The sequence below is a fragment of the Barbus barbus genome, assembly GCF_936440315.1.
Source record: "Barbus barbus genome assembly, chromosome: 1".
Lineage (NCBI taxonomy): Eukaryota > Metazoa > Chordata > Actinopteri > Cypriniformes > Cyprinidae > Barbus > Barbus barbus.
Window position 1 is genome coordinate 25,768,487 of NC_136729.1, and position 16,352 is coordinate 25,784,838.

General features: G+C 40.2%; 1 protein-coding gene across 5 annotated transcripts in view; it reads right to left on the bottom strand.

Annotated features, from left to right (window-relative positions):
• The window catches only part of LOC306871658 (SWI/SNF-related matrix-associated actin-dependent regulator of chromatin subfamily D member 3), a 43,023-nt gene that overhangs the window by 12,393 nt on the left and 14,278 nt on the right, over positions 1-16,352 (bottom strand). For 2 of the 5 annotated variants that reach the window (XM_079419733.1, XM_079419736.1), the window contains exons 1-2: positions 13,904-14,161; positions 1,990-2,177 (exon numbers count right to left, since the gene is read on the bottom strand). In XM_079419733.1, coding sequence (XP_079275859.1) covers positions 1,990-2,177; positions 13,904-13,981 — 266 coding nt within the window. In that variant the 5' untranslated portion in view covers positions 13,982-14,161. Of the gene's footprint in view, positions 1-1,989; positions 2,178-13,903; positions 14,329-16,352 lie in introns of those variants that run through there. The other 3 variants (XM_079419735.1, XM_079419737.1, XM_079419734.1) reach the window with 2 other exon arrangements.

Here is a 16,352-nt window from a genome sequence, read left to right on the forward strand (position 1 = left end):
TTTAAATTAAGCTATTAAAAACGTACGTGTATATTAGCAGCACCGTTTGTTTTGGGATCTGAAAGAGCGTTTGGACCAATGACTGGCTCGCTCATTGTGCTCTAAAGTGAAGCCACCGGAAGTGTTCGATCCGCCATCTTACTATTCCCTACCAGCAAAGAGCACCATTGAGTCACATGCAAACCGCTGACCTAAAATCACCCGATTTGAAGCGAATCAGTCACACTTAATTTTAAGTTTAATTTTTATGTTACGTGTATGTAAAATAAATGTTTACTTCAGATGTTATCTGTAATGTTTATGGTCTTTTTTGGGCAGGATAAGCATATATTTAAATTGTTTAGGTGGGTGTGTCAACTGATCCAACACAAAATATAGCCTATTACTTTATGTAAAATCATTGTTGAAACATTTGCAGTTAAGTTAGCTGTATGATTAAAAACACTATAACAAAATTACAATGAATAACTGTACAAGGCGAATGAAGGTAGGCTATATGTCTATACAAAGCATAAATCTTTCTTCATATATCAGAATAAGCACCTTGTCATTTGATATATATATATATATATATATTAACTTTTTAATAAGCAGGGGAAATTCCCGACATTAAAAAACTAACCGTTTACATGCCTAGGGTGTTTGCACTGTAAGAATGTACATGGATACTTCAGATTTAAAAACGCTTGTTAGGTGATGCTTCCTCCTTAATTTCGTACGATTTCCTATTAGTTCAATGGAATGTATGGGAACAGTGAGGAATACCAATATGGCGGCGCGGCAGCTTCATTTTCATGACGTCATGAGCAATCCAGTTCTCTATTATAGATCAGTGGTTTGGACCTAGAAACTGAAGATCAAGACCCAGAAATCAAGTAACAGACAAGGTGTCCTGTTGTGGTTGGTTAGGACAAAAAATTGAAAGACATGAAAGAGATATTTTTATTATTTTGCACCCGGCTAGGAGACAATGTAAGACTAGAAAAAACTATTGAAACCTACATCAATATAGCCATAACCATTGTATTGTTAACAGCCTTATGGCATATTTTTGCAATTGCAAATTCTTTTGCTTCCCATTAAGATGCATGTAATCAAATCTTATTTCAAACAGGATCGGGCTATTCTGTTGAAACAGTTCTTGTCAGAGGAAGAACCGCGTCTTCCAAGCCAGCCAACAAAACAACAGAGACTATCTACATGCTCATCAATCAAAACTCATTCAGCTCTGACTGTATTGAACACTTCAGTTCCAGTCATAGGAATACAGTAAATATGTCCTTTGCAGTCCCCAGGGGTTCATACAAGAGTGTTGTCTAGTATGGAAGGGCTTTTTTCCGTGCTATCCTTGACCCAGGTTAAAGGAGTAGTTAACAATAATCATCATTTTCTCACTCTTTGTGACTTTCTTTCTTCTGTAGAACATCAAAAGACAAGATTCTGAGAAATGCTTTAGTGTTTTTTGTCCATACAATGAAAATCAATGGTCATCAAAAGCTGTTTGGATACCAACAGCCTTCAAAATATGTTTTTTTGTGTTCCACAGAAGAAAATCGGTCATACGGGTCTGGAACAACATTATTAAATGATGACAGAACATTTTGGTGAACTATCCCTTAAAGTATCCTTTCACATCTGTAATGTTAAAAAGTGGTTAGCGTCACTTTTAACCCTAGATTATTGCTTCAAAGCAGGGTTATACCGCCAAGATAATCCAGAATGATTTTAACACTATTAATGGGTTAATGATTTTTTTTTCTTATAATCCTTTATTCATATGAGGGAGAAAGGAACATAGGTAGAAAAATGGGAAACCTGTCAGTCCATTTATATTTTGAGAATACGTTCTGCTTCAATGGGAGTACACAATTTCAAAATCCTACACAAGTATACAACCTGTGTGACATCCACCAGGTTCTTAGGAAATTTACTCTATATATATTTTTTATGTGGATTCCTGATCATTAGTATGTGTTACATTATACTCACTTCCTGTTTCGATTCTGTCCGGCCTGTTGCTGTTGTATCTGTGAAGGAGCGGGCCGTTTACGACTGGCTTCCATGGTCTGATTGGTGAGTCCAGGCCGGACAGCAGGGCTTCCTCCATATGGTGGTCCTGGAGGCCCCATTGGGGCCCCCTGATGAGGCATTCGTGCTCCTGATGGCATACCGGGCCGCTGTAAAAAAAAAGAAAAAAAAAAGGTGACAACAAAAAGATGGACATAAGTTTCAAGTTTACTTTCAAGTTTACTTTATTTATATAGCACATTTAAAACAGCCAGAAGACTGACCAAAGTGCTTTACACTTGGAAGCATCCACAAGAAAAATTAAAAGGAAACAAGACACATAAATAAGAAATGGAATAAATAAAATACAACCTAATAGGCCATTGAAAACAAATAGGTTTTTAAGAGTGATTTAAAAATCGTCAGACTAGGAGCCGTTCTAATCTCAACTGGCAAGTCATTCCAAAGACGAGGCCCAATTAAAAAGGGCCTGAAAAGTGCCTGAAAAGGCACGGTCACCTCTACGCTTGAGTCTAGAGTGTGGAATTAAGAGGAGGTTCTGGTCGCAGGATCTCAAACTTCTCAAAGGGGTATACTGGTGGAGCAATTCGGATAGGTAAATGGGTGCTTGATGATGTAACGATTTAAAAACAAATAATAAAATTTTGAAGTGTATTCTAAATTGGATAGGCAACCAGTGAAGGGCCTTCAGGAGCGGAGTGACATGATCCCTTTTTTTCTTTTTTAAAAGAAACTTAGCAGCAGCGTTCTGGACCAATTGAAGACGGGCAATTTGTGATTTAGAGATGCCACAATATAAAGAATTACAATAATCTAGACGCGACGTAATAAAAGCATGAACGGCCATCTCCAGAGTCTTGTCGGTGAGAAAATTTTTGATTTTTGCAAGTGTACGGAGCTGATAAAAACTAGATAAGAAAGACATAAGAAACTGACTTGGAGAAAATTTACATTATTAACGTACTCTGAAACAAGAGATTACAGATATACAGTGAATCGGTATAATGATGCTTTATAAACATATAAAAATATAACAATCCGTTATAAATAGTTTCCGTAATCCGTAATAAATAATTTAAAATGGAAATGAAAAGTTTGAAAAATAAAAAGAATATGTGCACATTCGTGTTTAGGTTAAGTTAGGTGAAGATGTAAATATCTGCCACTGTTAGACCTACAGTAACTTACTAGTACAACAGCGGCTGTTGCTTTCCTTAACAGCAGCAGCAACTGCACACACAACTCAAGTGCAATCTATTCAACACTTGTGACACCACACACAAAAGGTCACACATATGACAGTTCAGGACAGTGAACAAATGTCTTTGAAAGAGTAAACTCGTGCATAAACGTCTCTCCTGAGAACAGATGGTAAGTGTTTCATACAAACTCATGTTATTTAACTTTTAGATGCAATTTAATAGCATTAATTAGGTTGCCACTCTAATTACATCGGAATAAGCAATGGTTATACTTATGGAAAAATAACATTAAAACAACTTTTTTTCCCCTGAAATTACAGGAATTGTTCAATATTGAATTGAACTGGTCAATAAATAAAACAGAAACTAATAAAATAAATGGTGTTGCCAATATGTTAGAGTAACATAAATTATTAATAGTACTTATTAGTACTTATCTCCAGGCAATACATATTTTCTTGGCTACTAATACAACTGTGAAGACATCAAATAATGGTTATGATCATGAGGGAAAAATCAGGGGGGCTATTATTACAGATTTTTTTTTCCTGGTATTAAAGTTGAAGCCTAAGCTATCTGCTGGAGTATAGTAATTGATAATATAGTGACATAATATAGCCTCCAATATATGGCTGCCAAGACAAGACAAATGAAGATGTTATTGAGAATGACAGACCTGATGGGTGCACTGGGAGTGAAGGAGTGAGACAATACAATCGATGGATGACAGATAAAGTTTGCTATGATACTACACAACATGAAGAAACAGCCAATAAGATGGATAGGATAGGGGACAGGATAGTGACAGCAGACAGGATTTTCTTTAGAAAGAAAGAGAGCAGAGGGTTAGGATCATGGTGCTGGCAGGGAAATTGGACAGGCAATTTGAGAGCATGTCAAAGGTACGGCTTGGAGTGACAGAGCAAACACACAAATACACAGACAGTGGTCAAAAGAACAGGTAAGGGAAACTCCAATCAGACAAAAATAGACAAATGTACTGCAAGAAGTGTACACTCCATGTCTTTCTAAAGTCATAATGAGAAGACAATGAGTTCAATGAGAATAACTAAAGTCATATCAAACAACAAAGACATGCTGAGGGAACAGATGAAAGAGAAAAGTCAGGCAGATACAGTAACAAACGTGAGAACGCAGGACAGAACTGGATCATGGGAGAAGATCAAGTGTAAAAAATTGATGAATCGACTGGAATCATAGCCTTATTCAGTGTATTACGCATTAATATCTTATACAAAATACAGTTGCGCAGAGGTGTCTTCAGTGTATGTCTGAAAATACTTATTAATCATTTATACCACAATAATCAAATTCACTAACATTAATTATAATCATCTTCAAAGGAGATTGTTCTCTTTTCAGTTGACTGTGAGAAACATTAAATTTTCTTCAAATTCGGATTCAGTCTTAAAAGTAAAATTTTTACCAATTTGTACTTTACTGCATATGCCTGAAAGATCATTTCTTAGGGCTGATTCGCAACAAAATAACCAATTTTTCCAGTCCATTGAGCTACTTTTTCATTGTTTTTGTGTGTAAATATGCACTAGACAGATGTGTTTTTTAGTTGCCCTCAAGTCTTTTGCAGCATCTTGCACATATGACACAGCGTTCTAAAAAACAAAAATGCAGTGTTTAAGCTGAAATGAGTTCAACCTTTAAAAAACACGCCTTGAGACTCCATTGATCGCATCTTGCATTTTCCAAAGCAAAAATGCATTCTGTGTCTATCTATACAAAGTCGCCAAAGAACCAGTAGAGAAGATCTGAATCTGTCAAGCTCCATTTCTAGTTAGTGTGAACTAACTATTTGACATAGTTATGTTAAACACGATTACTTTCACCTTGTGGCTGCGGTGTGAGAAACCTCATTTATGCACCTCGGTTAAACAGGAAGGGCTCACACTGAACTGCAGCAGATGTGGAATGTGGAACAAATGTGTGAGAGAAACAACTAACTGCTGATTTTGGGTGGTTTTGTGTTTAATTTTTACAAAGGAAGTGATTGTGATGTACCCACTAATGATGTACCTCACGTGGGCTTGAGCTGTGTTATGTCTGCAGGTCAGGACAGGAGATTGATGAAGTGAACTCTAGACTGTTGTGAAATAAGAGCAGGCTGTGCAGAGAGCTTTGAGTTGCAGGCTAATGAAAGACAATGACTTACAATGAGATATTTAGCATTCGATAAGGCCACACACTTGCAGGTGTAACATTTCTGTTATTCCCTGAATGCTGCAGATAAACACTTTTTCTGTCTCTCAGTCTGATGTGCTGCTGGATGCTTTTAACTGTCTTTGTCTTCTGTTGAGCTGTCTTACCGTCACATTAACACAACTGACCAGCAGGAAAAATTATCAAGTTTGATAGCTAGAGAGGAATAAAAGAGCCTTTCATCAGATTGCTCTTGTTATCAGAATAGCGGGTTCACGCATGAACAAAAAATTGAACATTTCAATAGTCCTGAAATGTACCACTTAAAATAGTTTAAACAATTACTGTCCTTTGCTGTCTCTCTCTGTGTGGCTGCTTTGTTCACAAACCACTTTGAATATAAATTTGGATGCAGGTAGGAAGGAAAACATTTTATTTGGAATATTTTCCAGCAGTCACACCAAGTGGATTTGCACTTCAAAGAGAGTGGCAGTGTTTGTGCTGTCAATCAGCTTTGACTGATGAGCACTTCTGCTCGATTCCTGCGCATAAACAACAACTTTTTGCTCAAGAACACGCTTGTCCCTCTGGAGTTTTTTGCTTGCTGTTAATATGACAACTGCACAGACATCTGATTGGACAGATTACATTATTTGACTCCTGTGCTTTCCATGAGTTACTGAAAATGTTTACATAGCAAAAGAATAATCAGACAGAAAATTTTCAAGTCAACACCTCTTTCCATCCAATTGAGCTTGTTTTAAATTAAATTTAGTTTGAAAGGGGCAGTGCGGATATTAATAGTAAAATTTTAGCTGCGTAAACCCTTGAATCCGACCACTTGCGTGGGTTTATTTACATCTTGCCTATGTCTTATAAACTTCTCTTTGTCTTATAAACTGGTCAGTGGAAACAAATATGCAAGTCTGATTGCAAAGTTTAGGATTAATATAAACATAACTTTCAGAATCTAAAATCAGTTTAATTCGGAATTACATAAATGTGTGCATATTAATTACACAGGACAAATGGAAGGTACACTGGATGGTTTTAAAATCATATTGCAGTGCTTCACAATATGATTTGTTCTTTGAAGCAACAAACAAAATAGGGTAAAAGTCGTAGTGGTTGGACCTATTTTTCAAACAGTGTATTACAGTACAACTGCTACGTAATGTGTAAAAATACTGTTCTGTTTAATTCCTCCTGGCCGCCAGAGGCGGCGCTTAAGCACTAGTGGATTGTCGCAGTGCCAGTTTGATAGGTCGAGATAATATGCAATATACCAAAAAGGTCACGTGGTGATGTAGGCTGAGCTTCGAGTATAATAGCCTTCAGTCTCTTTCGCTTTCTCGCTTGTCTGTGATAGGTTGTTCTTCAATCAATTTTCGCAGCAAATTATCGTCCTCGCAAGCTGTGACAGCGCGCTCTTAGGAGTTTTTTTTGGGGTCGCATTGCCTGAATTGGTGAGTTTGTTTGCTTTATTTGATATACTGTTGACATATTGATAACACTTGGTGCTTCTCGGTTCTATCCGGTGGCCAGTGTTACCGATCAATTACTGACGGTTCCCCACCAAGTTTTTAGAATTTTTCTGTTCTTAGATAAAATTTTCAAACACTTTGTGCCGCTCGGTGCCATCCGGTGGCTAGTGTTTTTTTCCTTGTTGGTACAGTGACGGTGGTCCCCCGCTTTTATCACTTTATAGACGGATTCTGTGAAACGACTTGTGCTTCTCGGTACTATCCGGAGGCTGTGTTTCGCCACCCTTATACGTTGGCAGTTCCCCGCTAACCTTATCTCTAAATAAGGATTTTGTGAAACGCCAAGTGCTTCCCGGGCCTATCCGGTGGCTAGTGTTTTTCAACGCTTATAGATCGACTATTCCCTGCTATTTTCCAAGCAGTTTCCGATACGTTGAGCTCCTCTGCGCAATCCGACGGCCAGTTGTCAAGTGTATATTTTTGTATCTCGTTGTTTTTCCCTATTATTGTGGTGGCCATGGCTCACGGTTCTATTGCTACTGGATTTGCAATAACATGTAAGCTGTGCCCTTATACTCTTCTACCTGACGATGACCACAATGTTTGTCCATCCTGCTTGGGAATACAGCATTTGAGAGAGACTCTCACAGACTCATGTCTGCACTGTAGCCTTTTACCCATGTCAGAGAGACAGCTCCGTCTTGCTGAGTTGGACCCCAAGTCCACAGTAGGACTTGGAGGAACAAACCAGCAACCCGTCACAAGGAATCGAAAACGTGGTGCATCTGTGGCTCCCGGTGCTCCTCCATCTAAGGCAACGTCCAAGGAACGAGCAAGTAGATAAAGCTTCTCTTTCTAAGACAGTCCTTTCTTCCGAGATGTCAGAGATAAAACTTCTTCAGACGCTCCAGCCTATTATTCCTCCCTCACCTGGAGCGATCACACAGGCAGATGGAGAGGGTTCTAGGGAAATGGATGACGAACCTTTTCAGTACTTTGACGTGCTCTCTACAAGCGCATCTGACTAGCTTTTTCAGGATCATTTCAATGCGGTGGATGTTGCTGCGCAATCTTCCCCGCAGGAGAATACAGTTTTTTCAGCTGCAGGGGGTTCTAGTGGGGATTCGATGAACTCGGGACGAACTCCATCCTCCGTGGATGATACCCTAACTGTGCTCCAGATGGTGGTTGCTCGTTTGGGTCTGGTTAACCCGCCAGTGCAACCAGCCCAGTTCAACATCTTTTTTAGGCAGCCTTCAGCTGGGTCTAACTTTGCTATGCCATAATGCAAGGATTTCGTTGCAGAATTTTCAAACTCCCTAACAGGGTCTAGTACACCTAAACGGTGGTCAAAGACTGCCCATACACTGGCATCTATGGTGGATGCAGATAGCATTGGGGTTGGCCGTGCTCCAGAAATTGAGCAACCTGTTGCTGCCCTTGTGGTGTCACCAGATGAGGCCCTGCGAGGCAATATGCGTTGCCCCAGTACTCAGTGCGGTCGCACAGACTCGTTTCTCAAAAAGGCATATAAGTCTATCGCGTATATAACCCGTGCAGATAACACAATATGTCAGTTACTCCTCATCACAACTAGTACACTTGAATCAGCAAATGTGGATCCTTCGGTTTCACAATTCTTTCAAACTGCGCTCCTGGCTATGGGCCATGTCACCCGTGAACTGGGTACTCTTACAACCACGCTTCTGACAGCTCGCCGACAAGTGTGGCTTGGCCAAGCAAAACTGCCGGGGGATTGTAAAAAGACACTACGAGACCTCCCAATTGTTCCTGGTCACCTGTTTGGACCCAATGTTCCAGAGCTTCTGGAAAAGAGGTTAAAATTGTCTGAGGCCACTCGTCAGTTGATTCAGGCTCAGCGCACTCCTGTTTTTAAGGTGCTGGGCATTCAAACTCTACATCATTTTGCAACACCAGAGCACCCACACAGCTTGAAGGCGTGGGGCTGGTGGTCGATCATTTCTCAAGTCTACACCTGCAGTACTGGAGGGAGATTACAGTAGATCCATGGGTTTGGACTACAATGAACAGGGGGTATGCAGTTTTTGTATGCAAACACTGCAGTTTTGACGCCGGCCCCCAAAATTTTCAAGGATTGACCCTACAGTTATGAGGGATCCAGTTCATTCAGAAGATCTCTCTCAACAAATCTGTTCGCTGCTAGAGAAGGGAGCCATAGAAAGAGTTCATCCCCAATTTCAAAGGGATGGTTTTTATTCCACTTACTTCCTCGTTTCAAAGAAGGATGGCGGTTTCCATCCAGTTCTAAACTTGAGGCATCTAAACGTTTTCCTGAAAACTCTTCCCTTTCGGATGTTACGTGTAGCCGATGTTCTTCAGTCAGTAAACAGGGAAGATTGATTCACAAGCATCGATTTGAAAGATGCTTACTTTCATGTTCCGATTGCTCCTCACCACAGGAAGTTTCTTCGATTCAGCTTCAAGAACCAGACCTACCAATTCAGGGTCCTGCCGTTTGGCCTGTCTCTGGCCCCTCGAGTTTTCACAAGGTGCATGACTGCAGCTCTATATCAAAGTCCCTCAAGTCTCTGCATCTTACCCACAATATACTCACATGGTCTCTTCCTCGACTAGCATCATTGAGGGCAGTTCACCTCCCGGGATCAAGAAATCAGATAGCAGATGCTCTATCGAGGGATCTTCTGCACCCAGGGGAATGGAGGCTTCACCAGGATGTGGTGCAGAGGATATGGGAACAGTTTGGCAAAGCAGAAGTAGATCTTTTTGCAACAGAGGTAAACACTCACTGTCGCTTGTGGTTTGCAAGAACAGAGACATCCAGCCGGTTGGGGCAGGATGCTCTCTCTCACGAGTGGCCAAACTGCCTGCTTTACGCCTTTCCTCCTCTTCCGCTTCTGTGGGACACATTACACAGGATATTTCTGTGCAACCACAGTGTTTTGCTGGTAGCACCTCAATGGCCAGCCAGGCCTTAGTTCCCCATGCTTCTGTCTCTGTTGGTGGGCAGGCCATGGCAGCTTCCGTTTCGGAAGGATCTGTTGTCACAGATGAACGGCGCGGTATGGCATCTGGATTCGGCCCGTCTGCAGCTTTGGGTTTGGCCTCTGGGGCCGACTGTCTCTTAACAGATTGTGAGCCCGCTGTTGTTCATACCATAATTAGTGCTAGAGCTACATCTACACGTCAGCTCTATGAAGCTCATTGGAGGATTTTCTCGTTGTGGTACAAGGAGCGTGGGTTAGATCCTGTACGCTGTGAAGTTCCTGGAGTTCATAGTTTTTTACAACATCTTTTGGATTCAGGCAAAGCAGCCTCCACACTGAAAGTATATATTGCGGCCATTTCTGCGCATCATATTCAGGTTAAGGGTTCTTCTCTTGGTTCTCATAATCTTGTGTGCAGTTTTTTTGAAGGGTGCAAGACGGCTGAGACCAGCTCGTAACCCCCATTTTCCTGGATGGGATTTGCAACTTGTTCTTGATTTTGTTTGTCTGCCACCATTTGAGCCTTTGCAGACAGCTGACCTAAAATGGATATCTTTAAAGACTGCTTTTTTGTTGCCAACTGCGTCTGCTAAGCGTGTAAGTGAGTTACATGCATTATCCATCAGTGATTTATGTATGCGTTGGGTACTGGATGATTCTGGTGTTGTGCTCAGACCAAATCCTTCTTTTCTACCTAAAGTGCTGCTTCCGCAGTTTATAAATCAGTCAATCAGTTTAGCGGCTTTTCAGTCAGCACCACAGTCAAACCATTTAGGGGATCACCCTCTGTGTCCTGTGCGAGCCCTGAAGGGATATGTGAATTCTACCGTTCATTTTAGGAGCACAGATCAGCTTTTTGTTTGTTATGGTGGTGCAAGGAAAGAGATCGCTGTTTCAAAGCAGAGATTGTCAAATTGGATTGTTGAGGTTCTCTCTTTGGCATACAAGCAGGCCCAAAAACCATTGCCAGAGGGTCTCTCTTGTCATTCCACAAGGGCTGTGTCTACATCGTGGGCTGCTTTGAGAGGAGTCTCTATTGCAGATATCTGTGCTGCTGCTACTTGGGCTTCCCCGTGTACTTTTGCCCGCTTCTACAAGCTCAACGTTGCTGCCCCTCATGCTGTCAGTTCAGCAGTCCTTCAGGAACAACCTTGAACTTTTGTCAGGTGAGTGGCATTCCTCATGACTATGTTGGTAGGAGTCATCCACTAGTGCTTAAGCATCGCCTCTGGCGGTCAGGAGGAATAAAATAGAACGCTAGTTACGTATGTAACTGTGGTTCTGTGAATTCCGGATGAACACCAGAGTAATTTGTCACTCGGAATGCGACCGAAGGCTGAGCTAGTGTGTCTATTATACTCGAGGCTCCGCCTACGTCACCACGTGACCTTTTTGGTATATTATCTCGACCTATTGAGCTGGCGCTGCGATAATCCACTAGTGCTTAAGCACCACCTCTGGCGGTCATCCGGAATTCACAGAACCACAGTAAAATACGTAACTAGCGTTACTCCTCATCTCCCTGTATTTTACCATGGTAGTAAGTTTGCTTTGTTTAAAGTGAACTGGAATGAGAGTTTCCGCACCTACAGTGAAACGACCTTAAGGTCATCTTTATTTATCCACACAGTTACACAGTAAGACTGAGTCTGTCATTAACCAAGATTGTGTGTTATATTTTGTGCCTGACAGAGAAGGAGCAAATAAAACGGATTACCAGTAAAGTGTATTAGAGAAACACTGAAACTGTGACACCTAATCTGAACTCAACATTGAGCCTAAACTAAACGCCTGGAAGCGAAGATCAAAAAGAAAATAAGGACCGAAAAAGAATATGCATAAAACTACCAATCAAGTCATTGTCTAAGCACAAGTGAGACAAAATATCAAGCCAATTTCAAATACTTTAAGTTTTCTAAAACAAAAGTTGGTTACAGTTACTGTACAGTATTTCCTACAAAACAAACTTTGAGTACTCATTTCACTCATACTAGTGGCTGTTTAAACTGTTACTTAATTGCAAACCTTGATGTGCACGTACTGTTCCTTGCCTTGAGAACAAGGCTGAAATACCACATTCTTGTAGTTCAAACATACAATGTCATGTAACAAAGAATATACAGTATAACTTTCATGTGCCAGGCGTCAGACTGAGTGCAGCAGAGAAGCAGTAAGGTGAACAATAGCAAAGGTCAGGCTGGGGTAATTCAGAGAATACATGAGTCCAGAAAGAAACAGACAACACAGAGGAGAAGAGCAGGCATAGGAGAGGACATCAAAGGAGATGAAGCCAAAATAAGTAGTGGGAAACATTTGCCCAGGAACAATCAGTGCTTCGTCAAGGTTAATTAGTCTGCAGAGGCAACACCATTTTCTTCATTCATCATCCAAACTCACCATTTATGTGTTATGTGAAGTTAAAGCAGCTTAATGCAGAACTGAGGCAAATAGTGAACCTCAGTTGTTTATGAAGCAAACCAAGTCCATTACTGAAAGTAGAAAGTCTTCAGTTATAAAATAAAATAAAACACAAGCACATACTATAATTAACTATTAACCAAGGAATTTATACACTACCATTCAAAAGTATGTAAGGTTTTTGTTTTGGATAGAAGTCTCTTATGCTCACCAACGGTGCATTTATTTGCTCCAAAAATACAGTAAAAACAATAATATTATGAAAATTTAATTGAACTGTTTACGATTTTAATATATTTTAAGATGTAATTTATTCCTCTGATGGTAAAGCTGAATTTTCAGCAGCCGTTACTCCAGTCTTCAGATTCCTATGATCCTTCAGAAATAATTCTAATACACTGTGGATAATATTATTATCCATGTTTTAGAGGTGATACATTTATAGTATTCCTTGCTGAATAGAAAATAAAAAAGAACAGAATTTATTTCACATAATCTTTTAAAAATGTCTTTACTGTCATTTTTTGTCAACTGAATGCATCCTTTATGAATTAAAGTCTTCATTTATTAAAATAATCTTCCTGAGCCTAAACTTTTAAATGAAAATGTATCTCAGCTGAATAATCTCTATATCTAAATAATATACAAAAAAAATGAAAACTTAAAAGTAAAAAAAATAGACAATCAAACAGACAGCAACTAATGAAGCTCTTCAGAAATATCATAGTCTGCCATACATGTTATAATGGTAATAATAATTATTAACATAGCACCTTTTTAAAACCCAGTCGCTTTACAGAAACAAGAAATCATATCAAGAATAAAATCACAGCACACAAGAAACACACGGAAATCAAGATTAGACAAAAAAAATAAAAAAAATCAACAAAGAATGAAAATGCAGTTTTGTGCATTACGCTCACTACAAACTGCTTTTTACTTCACATTGATCTGCTCTGGCTAGACAAAGCCCTGCTAATCATAAATAAAAGATTACACCGCTACTGTACTGTATCACGTACACAAAGGTTTAGACAATAAGTGGATCTTTACAGCCTCTTCTGCATCAAACCTTGAATAGTGTCATATGAGAAACAGCAGTCTGTGTTACAGTGCTATTAGTAATAATTACTTCTCGCTACTAGTGCATCCTTTGGCTCTAAGACTAGCTTGAATTTTTAATGAATGACATGACAACAGACAGGCTAATCTACATAGTAGATGTTATCCAAAGCACTTGATGTGATCTTGGAGTTGTAATAACAGTGTGTTGAGTCACAGAGTGGCTTGTGTTTTGAATGAAAGCGCCCTTCACCTTAGGCACGCTGCCAAACGCATGCAGCCTCCAGTGACCAAGTGGCTACCTTTGGCCTTTCTTTCACGTCCGCCGATCCGTCTCTCTCTTTTTTTCTTACATGTTCATCTCCCTCATTCGCCTCTTCTCCCCACCCCGTCTCCGCTTCAAAAAGAAGAGCGGCGAGGAGCCGGGATCTGGAGGACTGGAAATAACCTTCACATGGACACTGTTCACCGCTATCAGTCAAACACACGGGCTGTGTCTGTAGCTGACCCACACACACACACACACACGCGCCGAGAGGGTACGTACCACTCCATGGACGAGGAACTCAAATAGTTTGCTCTTGGTGGCTTTGCGAGCTCCTCCAGCGGTCTCCTCCGAAGCCATTTCCCTCTGGTCTCCCTCTCTTTTGTCTTTCCCTCTCCCTCGCCTCTCTTCCTTTTCACCCTTCGCTCACCTCCTCAACCCCCCTCCGAGGCTCCCTGCTCCACTTCCCTTACTTTCTGCTTTCTCTCTCTCTCTCTCCGTCTCGGAGTGTGCTGCCCTGTCGAGTCTCTCGCTCTCTCTGTGTCTCTCACGCTTGCGTTTGGTTGAGCTGCCTTTCAGGAGCCCGGCTGCGAGAGAACGTGGGGGGTTGAGAGTTGGGGGTCTTTCAGGGGGGTTCCTGCTGGCCCACCATGACCGCCCCCCCCTCCCCCTTTTACAAACACACTGACTGAAAAGCAGACACGCTCACAGGCTGCTGCAGCTGTTGCATTCCATTGGTAGATAAGGGAATGCTCGCTGACTGGTCACTAGCAGCCCTGCTGCGGTGTAGTTAGTCTCGCCGCTAACCAAACCCCCCTCCTCTGCCTTCACTACTACTGCTTTCTCTCCTGTCCTTTGCTGCAGTCAAACCCAGCAATGCTTGGAATACGCTGCTCATTCTCAAAAAAATGGAGGGAGGTTTCTTAAAGCAGCAGCAGTGAGGAAAAGCTGCCCGGTTTTAGATTAGATTAGGTGGGAAAAAAAATCCCTGAATCCATTTTGCTGTATTAATGGATTATGATTAAAAATGTGGGTTTTAAAGCCATTATTCACCATCAGTGATAATGAACAAACAGTTAAAATAACTCCAGGATCTTCCCATTGTGCAAAAAAAAGAGGGGGGGGGGGGGGGGGGGGGGGCGCTATATCCAATACACTATACTTTTATTTAACATGATTATTTTGTACATACATATTTTGTCTATTGTGTACATATGAAGAGTTCAGATGCAAAAGCCATGTTTATAGACATGTTTATATTCAGTTTATGTTCAGTTTTTTCACTTTAATGGCAATTTAAAAAACCTATTCTTTGCCATTAAAGTGAAATTACTGAACCTACACATAGGAGCCTGATAAAAATGCTAATTTTAGAAGAAAATTTCAAATGGCACTTAGAGGCTTTTGTATCTGAACACTTCATATGTTGACTGACTAGTTTTATCGGGTGTATGTCGAACATCACCTGACCAAAGTAGAAAACAGGTCTTATCGCATCCGCTTGTTGGAGAAAGTGTTAACAGCAGTATGAACCGAGGGCGATATCTATGGACTTTTATGGTAATCAAATATCAACTAAATCAAAGTGTAGAAGCCAGAATAGGAAGTCTGTTGCGCATAACCCCCATTTATTATCTGTGTTGTACGGTATTTATAATTTGAATTTTTTTTGGTGTGTGTACTGGAAGCTTCACCAAGACGCGTGTAAACATACTTGGCAATAAATCTGATTCAGAGTTTGATTCTGATTCAGTTGCCGTCCCATTCCCTTACTCATTTGATGAGTCAGTTCCTCCAATGTCCATGTGCCTGATTTTCCCCATAACTTCAAACCTATGAACTAACAACATGAATTAAAGTAAATATTATCAAAATATTCTCTACCATCCAGTTACACTTCTTTATAAAAAATGTCTGAGCTATTTCTATGCACAGAGCACATAAGAGGTACCTGTTTCTTTTCTCAGTGCTAATAATATTAAACCAGTTACTCTGTCACTGTGTGAGTAGAGCATGTGAATGATCAATCCAGTTATAACAAATATTAACCGTATTTTCCCAGTTTAAATTTTCTGAACTGGAAATACTGTTTCTATGAGGTATTTTTTTACTACTGTTTGGTCATTGGCATGAAATTACATTTACTTTTAGTTATTATTCAGCACTTTAAGCACAGTCTATTTCCCAACAAATTATTAAAACATTTCAGCCAAAACTTCACTTTCAAACACTGATTGACGTGACATGTGAAAAGTGTCACATTCAAAAAAGGATTTTTTTTGTTAAAAGTTCAAAAAATTGAACATTGTGTCATCATTTACTCACCTTCACGTTGTTCCAAACCTGTGACTTTTTTCTTCTGTGGAACATAACCGCGGATATTTTGAAGGATGTCTCTGTTCTCTGTCCATACACTGATGTCAGTGGGGTCCAACATTTTTCTAAATATTTTCTCTGTGTTCCTCAGAAGAAAGAAAGTCCTGAAGAAATTGCTTTGTCTATATCACTGTCAAACAAAAGGATTGTGGATGGCTTATGGCTTAGGCATATTTATATACATATTTAGAATTGAGGGTAATCATTTAAAAACTCAGCACTGAAAAGCCCCCCCCCCCTTTTTTTTTTTACCTCTAACCTAAATATTGGTTGTTTTTTTGGTTCCTAAAATTTCATTTTCCCCCCCAAAACAAACAAAAGTTAAATCAATATTTTTTAAGTACAATTGTTAAAT